The sequence below is a fragment of the Trachymyrmex septentrionalis genome, unplaced genomic scaffold (assembly GCF_001594115.1).
Source record: "Trachymyrmex septentrionalis isolate Tsep2-gDNA-1 unplaced genomic scaffold, Tsep1.0 scaffold220, whole genome shotgun sequence".
NCBI classification, from domain to species: Eukaryota; Metazoa; Arthropoda; class Insecta; order Hymenoptera; family Formicidae; genus Trachymyrmex; species Trachymyrmex septentrionalis.
The window spans coordinates 862,438-873,939 of NW_017305376.1; the positions used below are offsets into that span (position 1 = coordinate 862,438).

General features: G+C 30.0%; 2 protein-coding genes across 2 annotated transcripts in view; both read left to right on the top strand.

The window, feature by feature from the left end:
• Positions 1-2,012: 2,012 nt before the first annotated feature.
• On the top strand, positions 2,013-7,745 carry LOC108748475. Its single transcript, XM_018486672.1, is given in 6 exon segments — positions 2,013-2,213; positions 2,423-2,877; positions 3,066-5,799; positions 5,981-6,909; positions 6,911-7,046; positions 7,565-7,745. Coding segments are annotated over 5 exon segments (4,224 nt in total). The 5' UTR covers positions 2,013-2,165; the 3' UTR covers positions 6,969-7,046; positions 7,565-7,745.
• A 3,577-nt stretch (positions 7,746-11,322) lies between these two features.
• LOC108748476 (vesicular glutamate transporter 1-like) overlaps positions 11,323-11,502 on the top strand; it is a 4,239-nt gene continuing 4,059 nt past the window's right edge. The window contains exon 1 of the mRNA XM_018486673.1: positions 11,323-11,425. Coding sequence (XP_018342175.1) covers positions 11,352-11,425 — 74 coding nt within the window. The 5' untranslated portion in view covers positions 11,323-11,351. The remainder of the gene's footprint in view (positions 11,426-11,502) is intronic.

Below are 11,502 nucleotides of genomic sequence, written 5' to 3' on the forward strand. Positions count from 1 at the left end.
AACCAGAGAATGCCCCGACATCCATCGTCAGACAAGTTGAATCTATTTCTTTTTATGTATGATATATAACGCTGTTCTATACATTACAAAATTGATAATGTAATTGAAAATAGAATTACGTCAAATGATCAAACATATTTATCGTTATTTTATACTTACGATCAATCAATGATGGAGATTCCTATATCCGTTATGCTCTCTCTCTTTTTGATATTCTTTCGATACAGAAAGATATCCGGATATATTAATTCCGATATTGCATATCCAATATTATTTACTATGGTATAAAAATGTTGCTTGAAATAATCGCGATAGTAAATTGATGTAATTTTACATATCTTGAGTGAGAATTATAGCAGCATCACATGAATTTGTTACTATTATATTCACACTAATTTTTAAAATCAACGCAATTAATAATATAACCAGAGAGTGATGGCTGAAAAAGTATGTATAAATAGATATAAATCATAATTATTGCTTTAAGAAATGAACTTAGAGAAATTACAATTTTAAGATATTTTTTACGTCGTTAACGGAGTCGTATGTTTAATTAAGCTGATATAAAAATGTATTTTTAAACGACTGATTGTTTATAATTACATACATTGAATGAATGAATGAAATTGTCAGTCGCATTAAGAGCCGTATAGATAAAAAAAGTATTTTTATATAAATAAATAAATGGAACGAGTAAAAAGATAGATATATAAATATTATATTAATATTTAAATATTGTATTGCTAATGAAGCTGCTGTTTTAATAAAATTTGATATCACTAATTTTGTCGAACGGAAGGGATGAATGTTCCGGGATATATCTGAGGGATTTCTCTGTTGGCGGTAGAGGCGATATGCTGCGTGCGTAGTCAGCGTGGAGCTGTTACGCTCAGTGTCTCGGCGCGGCGTCACAAGTATTGATCTTCGTAGAGAGCCACTACGTGAATGGGTTATGGCTGTCTCGTTCTATTCCGCAGATTTTCGTACAATTCTCTCTTCGTCACACACGTTCACCATCTCCTCGTGATCTCGATTTCCCTCTTAGCCGAAAGCTTTTTGTATTTCGCTGCTTTCGTCACGGCACGATATCCATCCCCGTGTGTTACGTTACTACGGTATCATAATATATCACGCATAACACAGACACTGCTTATATTTGTCGTACATATTACAGATATTGGTTTCTTGCATGTAAAAGTACAAATAATTCTTTTTTATTTTACGTAAAAAAAAGTAGTACTAAAGAGTAATACAGGCGCATTTTGATTTGAGAAGAATATGATTTTGCTCATCTGAAAAGATAATATATTTTTCTCCTTGTCAAAAAAGAAGTGTGTTCGCGCGACAGGATATTAGATTAACTTTGTAATTATTACAAAAAGGAAAAGAGATTTTGTAACTTCTTATAGCGAATAAAGATTTTCTACTTCTTAATGTAAATCGCGGAAAAATTTCAACTTTCCAGTAATGTCTTTATTTTCAAAATCAGATTTTCTAATCAGATTTTAAAATCAGATTATTTTAGAGAGCTACAGTTTGTCTGTAATATTTCAATTAAGCAATAAATTAACTTGATGCATTTTTACATAATTCGTTCTTGCTCTTTATGCATCTGTAATCTAAAGGTATTATATGTATCATTTTTAATATAATGCATTAACATTATATTATAAATCTAGCGAGTCCTACATTTTGTCGTCGCAATGGCAATGGAGATAATAAAGTTAAGTAGTTTAAATGAAAGCAGTATATAATAAATTGTTCTCGTATAATATTGCGTTGCTAGTAGTGTTTGTATAATTCCGCATCTATAAGCGTATCTTATATGGTTATATGGCATCATTATATGGTATTAATAAATACGAAATATCTTGTTTATTATACATGAAAGAATATTAGTCATATTTTTATGAATGTAAAGCTGTGAATATAGGAAATACAGTTAATTGATTTAATCCTTAATTGCATCCATCTTCAAGAAGTAAAGTAACATTGACTGTGCATTTCTAGGTTGTACGCGTTGTTAAACATCATTAAATATTCGGAATGTTTATTCCAAGAATGATATATAGATTGTTTGATACGCATATAAAATTGTTATATATATTTAAATTGTATTTTTATCTGTTTCTTTCTCTTTCTTTTTTTTACTAATTAATTATATCATGACAAAAAATCAATTGTATACGTCTAGGAATGAGCAGGCATTACCGGTAATAAAAGACATATGTTATTTACATTTCCTTATTTCCTAAATTATTTAATTTAATATTCATTAAATGATACAGCAAAATATAAAATGCAATTTTATTTGTACGTAAAATTATAAAAGAATAATTTTTTGCTACATTATACAAGTAAAATGATTTATCATTTTTAAAAATATAGTTGATTTCTTCATAACGTCTAGTCTATATTTTAGACAAAACCATGTGATTGTGCGAGCCAAGATATAGTATTCGATTTAAAGAAATATGATCCCTATTTTAACAAGATTCGAGCACTTTTTGTGCCTAGTCTGGAATCTAGATTTCAGTCCTTGTTGAAGGAGTTCGTGTATAATACAAATTCTCGATGGGCTAAGCAGTTTTCATGTTTCAAGAAATTCGTCGATATGATAATTATGTGGAAGGATCTCCTGAATAGAGTCGTTGAATATGATATCAGCACGATGGAAAAAATTATGAAAAATACTATCAAACGCATGATAAAAGATGATTTGATCATCTATTTTCTGAATTCTGTCATTTTGCATCATAGATTGAAAAAAGTTTGCCGGGAGTTAGATACATTGGGTATCGAAGACAATATTTTAAAAAACTTGAATGTGTGGAATTTTATCAACGAGCAAGACTATTTAGATCGCAATTGCTTCATGTATGTTATGTATATGTATATAAAAAAAAATATTTTTTCACTAAAAATGGAATACCTCAAGTATAGATGGTTGAATGAAATTTATCAAATTAACATGTCTTAATAAAGATCATTCCTTCATTAATGTTTATTGAAGATGCTTTACTTATCAATTATCACTTAAAATTACACCAAATTTTATTTACTAGGAATTTCAATACTACTATTTCAATGGATTGTAACACGAATTTAAATACAGTACCTTACGATACAAAACGATCAATCAAGTGTAAAAAAACTGTCAAACCATTAGCAAAAAAGATTCATGATAGAAATACCGAACACATACAATCAACAACATCAAAATATCGAAAACATCGGATACTTGCTCTAAATCAAAATTTTCTGCAACATAAAGAAGATAATTCCAATTATTATTCTACTTACGTTGCAACTGGATCAACTAGGCAAAATGATTATAATACTGATAAAATAAATAAATCTTTTAATGAGAAATCGTGCAATACGGAATCAAAGAAGATACGGAATGACTTGAAATTGAAGATAATTATTCATAAAGTACAAATAGAAGATCATAAATATTCGACGTTCTCGAGCGTTAATATTACTCGCTTACCTTTGCCTTGTAAACCGAGCAATTTAATTAGACAAATTTTCGAAACTGATCCATCTTTAACCGAATCTTGCTTGATAGTGATGAAGCGAAAGTTCGAAGATAGCATGTATAATGTTTCCTCGTGTCTCAATAGTGTTATAGAAAAATTAAATATCAAGTTCACAAAATCGCTATGTCTTAATTGCGAAATATATTCTGAATATATCAGTTTCAAGTTAAAAGCCCCCAATATAAAAAAACATCTTTTCGTTACGAGAGTACCGATTTGTCAGAATGTCCATAAATGTATGGTTCAAGAAGATTTCTCTATTTTGTCCTCAAAGTCAAGAAGTACTGAACTTAACAAATTAAAATGTTTTACACAATGTAAAGATAATTGCATGAATTTTAATGGTGTACATGTCGATACACACGAAAAAGCTGAAAAACTCGACACATGCTATTCACAATCAGATGAAGCAGATCGAAGCTTTATAAAAAACATAGTGATAGATATAGCGGAAAACAAAACAGAAAATAATAATGAGAATAGTTCGAGATATGTTGAGAGATATTTTATAAACTGCTCTTGTAATGATCCTTGCAAAGATAATGTTGAAGAAATATATAATATGACGTCATGCGTTGATAATTCTGTTGAAAGAAATCGAGAATACTGCACAATTTCAAATTCAATAGATATCAATTATGACGATGATATAAAAAAGTGTAGAAAAGAGGTTTTCGAATCGAGTAATTTAATTACAAGGAATAGTATATCCACACAATTAGTAAATAATGCAAACTGCACATGTTCATTATACGAAAATTTTATAGGAACAAGCAATGAAATTGAAGACATTTTTAGTAACAAAGATTTGGACAGTTTCTCGCAGACCACAGGCACTAACGAATGCGATTGTGTATCGAATAAAAAATCAAATTTAGAAAACGAAATTTGTAACAATTATAATGAATGCGGTAATACATTATTTATACAAAATTCTGAATATAATAATGCAAATTGTACATGTATATCATACGAAAATTACATAGAAACAAACAGTAAAATTGAAGATACTTTTAATAAAATAAAATCAAACAAAAATTTGGACAATTTTTCGCAAACCACAGGCATCAACGAACACGATTGTTTATCGACCAAAAAATCGAATTCAAAAATCGAATTGGAAAATAAAATTTATACAAATACTAATAGATATAGTATTGCATCATTCGTACAAAATTCAGAGTATGATAAACAATTAGTAGAATTAAACTATAATCGTTTCTCGAACAATATTAATAGAATCGATAAACACTTCGATACACAAGAAAATGATAGCTTATTAAATTCGGCAAAAGTAGAAACTGGATGTAACTCATGTGGTTCTTGTCGATGCAATGATTTTATAGATATCACAGTCACCGATAATATTTTAAGAAAAAATATTTGTGCTTTTGAAATATCTCAAAACAATTTTGATGCAGTAACAACAGCTCGAAGTACGGACTATTCCAAGATAGTGCAGGCATCGACCAGCAGCAGCAATTCGCTAACAATTTCAATTCAAATGCCTAGATCAAAGATATTATCGAAAGAAATCGATGTAGATACATTTTATCCACGAATCGTTTGGTTGACATCTGAAAATGATAAAAATATACCTATCAAGGAAACAAGCGATGGATGCAATGAAATAGCAAATCTTTCTACGCATACTTTAATTGTTTCCAAAAAAAGAAATCAATTTTTTTCTGATATGAATAAGGAAATGTTAGATGTAAAAGATGGAACGCAAAATTTTGTTACATCATCAGAAAGATTTTCTGTGTCGAAAGGAAGATTCCGATCCAATGGAGATTCAAGAAGTTCCGATATCTCGACACGAGAATATCTACGTTCGAAAACTCATTCGACATCCAATGCATCGCTATATAGTCGTTCGTTCGTAACGACAAGTGAATTTGCAATGAGCGATAGACGAGATAAATTCCAAAAATCAATGCTTCACGGACGCAGGTGCGTGACATCAGCGAACGGTATTCATAACATAACTTCGACAACAATCAAACACAGAACAGCATCTCGTAGATACCCAAACAATTATTCTGGAAAAACACGACCACAAATGGTATTTGCGATAACAAAATTTCGCAATTCCATCGACAAATCTATCGACAAAATAAAGCGTTTGATTCGTGAAAAGCTGAGAAGAACATTGTTTAACAATAAAATAAGTAATAATAATAAAATGACTAAAATTATTTGGAAAACTAAAGAATCTTCTGAAGATACTAGAAAGAAAAAGACAAGTGACAAATGTGTAAGACAGATATATTTCTAAATAGAAATATTTTATTTATATATAAAATTAAAATTTGATTCCTTTTATATTAATGTTTAAATTTAATATTTTTTAATTGTTTCTGGCTTTGGAAATTAAAAATCTACGATTATAATTTTTAAAATAAACTTTTCTTCAATTTATTATCTATTTTTTCTAGGATTACAGCATAACTTCATGCTCAACTTATGATTGCTGCAAGCGAAGCTATACCACATCTTCTTGTAAATCTTCAAGTGTGTTTTTATCAACCAGTAGGACAAAGGAAAAAGAAAGGTATGAAGAAAACATAAAGTTTTGTGACCACGGATTGGAAAATGATAACAATAAGGTCTTATTAAGCTTCCGTTCGATTAAACCTTCTCTGCAGTGGTCTTACGATTTGTTAACTTCTACAACTGAAGACATAGAAAAGCAAAAATTAAATAGAAATAATCGAATACGATATGACAAAAAGGAAAAAATTGGCAACATTATGAATTACATCTCAAGAAACTCTCATCGATACGACTCGAAAAATTCGGAAACAAATATAACAATTTCTTTGCAATCAACCAAAACATTTCTTACGGAGAGTGATTCGAAATATTATGGACATATCACATATAAACATCAAGAAAAGACATATGATAATAAGCGAATTTGTAAGCAAATGTGTAATCAAGATCATCATAAAAATGACCAGATGCGGTACGAGTACGAACAATGCAGAACTAGAAACAAATATCGAGATATACCAATTAAATATTCTAACGTCAATAGCAATGAATCTTTTAAAACATTATTATCACATTCTTGGAGGAAAAATGCTAGAAATACACATAAACGACTTTACGATATATCGGAACTAAACAAAGTAAAGAGATTTGCATGTTCATGTTCAAGAAAAAAGAAACAAATATTTGAGAAAGATATATCCGATCATTCCAATGATAGTTTACGATCTAACGCTAATCTACGCAAGAGATATGCCTTCGCGATTTTAACTGATGTCTGCAATGATTATATAGACGACCTCGATTTAAACTTCAAGTTGAGATTGTTGCGATATGTAGAATTATGCAAAAGCATCAAACGTTCGTTGATAAGAACAACCGAACAGTACTTATGAAATTAGCACGGTATCAATTTCTGGTAGCAATTTGTGAAAGTTTGATGTATTATGATGTTGTTTCATATTGATATCGAGAAACGCTATAAAATAATAGCGTCAATATGTCACATAGGTAATAACGGTTTTAATGTTGATAGCTCTTTAATCATAATAATAACATCCTTAAAATTATTGGAATTTTTTTTGTTTAACGTTGTTTTCCATAAATTTATTTTTATATAAATTAAAAATTATAATAGCACAGAAAATACTAAATGTATTAAATATAACAATGTATACGCTAAAACAAAAGTATTGTATAACAATTACAAAATACAAAAAACTTATGTCACTATATGACAAATTCGTTTTATGACTTGTATCTTAAACACGGCAATGATATACTCGTACCATAAATGGCGAGAGATATATTGCGCAATATTTTCAATAAAAATTTTGCATCATTTATTATTTTATAAATTTAAAAAAAAATTGAAATAAATTAAGAACATTGAAATCAACGTCAATTTATCTCGTGAAAAAATTTAGAAAGTTTTTACTTGGTAAAATCACCACGAACGATAAACTTGCCGACAAATCTATTCCCTTTTATGGATTAAGTGTTCTCACAGACGTTTGTTGGTATGTCAGAATGATAGTGAAATCCAAGTTATTTAGGGCGTCCGACTTCGAAGAGAAGATAAAGTATACCCCAACCATTGAGAACAGCAGCATCCATTCCTCTGGGCAGATCGATATTTCCTGGCAACCACCGCACCGGAAAGGGTCTCTACCCTCGATTGCTCTGTTTGTAACAATGCAAGTTGGCTACCGAATCTGAAGGAAAAATTTTCGATATATTTATTTCTTAATTGTTAACATATTATCATAAACAATTTGATTAAAAGTAACTGAAATCTTAGATATAGTGAAACACACACACATATCTTAATATCTTATGCTGACAAAATTTCGAGAGTTTCGTTTTTATATCAATCAGTTATGATATGACTATCAACTTTAACAAAGAAATTGTATTGCTATTTAAAATTTTTTAATTTTATTTGCTAACTTTAGATGACGCAATGAATTAAAGAGATAAGGAATATGTCGCAAAAACTCCAATTTTTTAATATGTAATTGTAATATTTAATTAATAAGAAAATCTTTATCTTTAATGGTTGTAGTTCAAAAATTTAACAATAAAATTAAATCTACATTGGCTAAAGAAATTAAAATTAAAATTATAAACTTTCCGAATGTTAGTTTTAATACAGTTAAATTTTAAAAAAATTATCTTTTCACATAATTTTCTATAAATTTTAAAAAATTATAAACATGTATTTTGAACTTTTAAAATAAACAAGAAAATTTATTAATATTGAATAAAAAGATCAGCAACTCTGTATAAGAATTTATTCTTTTACTTTACATTAAAAAATCAATTTAAAAACTAGTGGCAACTAATCATGCACTTTACTCAAATACTTGCCCTTTAAGAGAACGATTTCCTAAATAACATAACGGAATCTCAGCATACCGATAACGCGTATGTTAATACATCCGGTTAATCAATCTTAACGCCGTTACGATCATTTCTTTTCTGTGCGTGCCGTTTTGTGTTGCAAAACTTTCGGCTGGGGTGCATAGGAAGCTCCGCCTGGGGTCGATCTAAAGGGGGTTGCAACTGCTGATGATTGGCTAGTGATATCGATGCGTCGTTCCTGATGAACCAATCACATCGCTGCGTCGAGACGCGCTGACGCCGTGGCCAGAAGTCAACTTCGTTGCCGCCGCCACCGCCACCGCCACCGCCACCGCTGCTGCCACCGCCGCCGCCGCCGCCGTCGACGACGACGACGACGACGACGACGACGTCAGGCGACGTCGACGACGTTCTCCGTCGCGTACCCCGCGCTACCGTTACCCATTCCGCTCGTAACTGTATCTGGACTTAATTATTGGTGAGTCCCGTGAATTTTCTTTATTGTTTCCGGTTCGCTATTTGATATTATTTTATTTAAGTATAAATAATCGCGAATCATGGTTTCATTTTGCTCGCAAGTGAAATTGTCGGAGACAATTCTTTCGTGCATCTCTGTGTCTTTGGGAACCAAATTTGGGATTCTTTACTAAATGGTGATGAGTTCGTTGATATATTAGTGATGAAGAAAGATGATTGTGAGAAATTTTAATATTAGTAAAGTTGTGTGATATAATATTATTCGTTTAATTTCAAAACAAAGATTTACATCTTTTAATTTAGCTTTTATTAACAGATTTCTAATTTGGACAGGATTGAAGAAAATAGATTCTACAAGATTTGAGATTAGAATAGAATCAAAAAGAAGAAATCGTTCATTTTCTACCTAATGAGATAATCAAGAAATTCCTTCAATACGTTTGTTTCTGTTGAAAATTTTTTATTTCAGAAATTCAGCATGAATGCAGATAAACAGAAAGTGATTTTTTGTTTGTAAAATTTTTTAAGTAATTCGAATTATTAAAAAATTATCTGACTTTTTTTGTGTTCTTTTTTGTGAATTATTAGAAAGTCTAGAGAAGCATATTCCAATAATGCTGATTGCGATCTGTAAATATGCGAAATCTGCAACACGATGATTGGCCTAGCTGTAGATATTAAAGCTTTTGATGCTTTCTATACTATTATAATGAATTTATTTAGGCTTGATTTATACGAATGCCCCAGGCTATGAGATATTGTCGACGCTTGTTTGCCCATTCTTACGTCGATTAGCTGCAAATTGAGTTTCTGTTTTAATTAAAATTCTCTTTGAATATATAATGGTAGGTTCTCACCCTGTTCACGCCCTTTATTATTTATTCATGATAATGAATACATCTTTATTTGTTATCTGTTATTTATGTTTTATCTGTTATCTTCTTTCTTTCTTAATTTCTAATATCATTTACGTTTTATTACTTTATTACATTCTTCATAGAAAAATTCTTCTTTAGAAGAAGAAACATAATATCACTGAGAATATTAATTGTAATATTAATCGTGAATATATTCTGCTGTCATTCGTCTTTCATGAACATCAAATCGTTTTTCTTTGGTACAGTCGTACTTGTCATTAAAGAAATTATATACTTATTAATTCTTTTTTCTTTTACACAAACAATATATTTGTTAAATTTTATAAGTTTTTTAAAATATAATCATTAATATATCGGAAAGTATACATGGCTCTAAGTCACGACGTAGAGACTACAAAAGTGCCAAATGTCGTTCAATGTCCATTAAGTTGAGTCAGCATGTCCCATATACTCATCATTCCACCCTAATTCGTTAACACGTACTGTACATTTTGGTGCCTTTTGTCTGTCACGTGCCATTTTAATATCCGAGAGCCATTGTCCTCTGATGTGCCTCTTTACGATCAGCGCAGCACCCCCATAACGATTTTTGCAGGCTGCACACTCCATCATGCAATGACGACGATTACAATCTGTGACGAGACTATTACAATCGCACAGTGAAAGTATAGAGCAACATGAGCTCTAAAAGAATATTTAACTTTTAATATAAAGTAATGAGAAGCTCTTTAGTATGAAGAAAATATATTTAAATGCTAACCATAAAAGTTAAAATAAAATATATATAATATATGTGATCTAATTTGTAATATATTATTTATTTACACATTGTATGAAAGAGATACGATAATTTTAAGTACCTATACAAGTTTTTAGTACTTATATAGTTATACATTTGAAATTTATATATAAAAATTTCAAACATCATTTTGTATTATCTTATTTAATTTTACAGCTTAAAATTAAATCGCTAAAGTTTATTACATACCACGTTTATTATACTTTCTTTCAATACACTGTGTCTTAATTAAGGATAAATCTCTAAAGATTTTACGATTTAACTAAAATGTGTCTTCAAACTTTAAGTGAAAAATATGATCTCAGTGTACGGCTCGTGAAACGTTTCTTCTCACAGTTTTCTACCCTCTGGAGATGCTCCCTCGAGAGTTCGGGGATTAGGGGTAGAGAGACTGCCACTCCAAATAAACACTCCTACTCGGATTCCCCCTGTACCGTTCTGTAGAAATACTCTATATAGGTATAGCAGATCTTTCTGAAAGAAGCTGTAGGTAGCCAAGATATAACAACGCGATAGTTATCTTTAAGGATATTAAAAACATTGAATTACTTATAAAATATTTAATATCAATTTTGGACAAATCTTTAAAAATTAATGTTTGTTTTTATAGCATCTAAATTATTTTTACAATTGTAATTTTAACATATTTTATTTATAAAGCTATGTAACGTATGAATATATTATATGTTTAGTATGTATTTTGGATTTTTTATAAAATAACTTATATTTGTTACTACAGGGGCTGCGAAATAACATCGCGATCGTACAAAATTACGAAGCAACCCCAATAATTGGAAAATGTCCGGATTCGCAGCGGCGGGTCTCGTAGCTTTCGACTCCCTCAAGACGAAAGCGTCACTGAAATTATCCGGGTAATATACTGCACACATTTATATAACATATTTAATTAATATATTTATAGAACATGTTACTATATATATATATATAT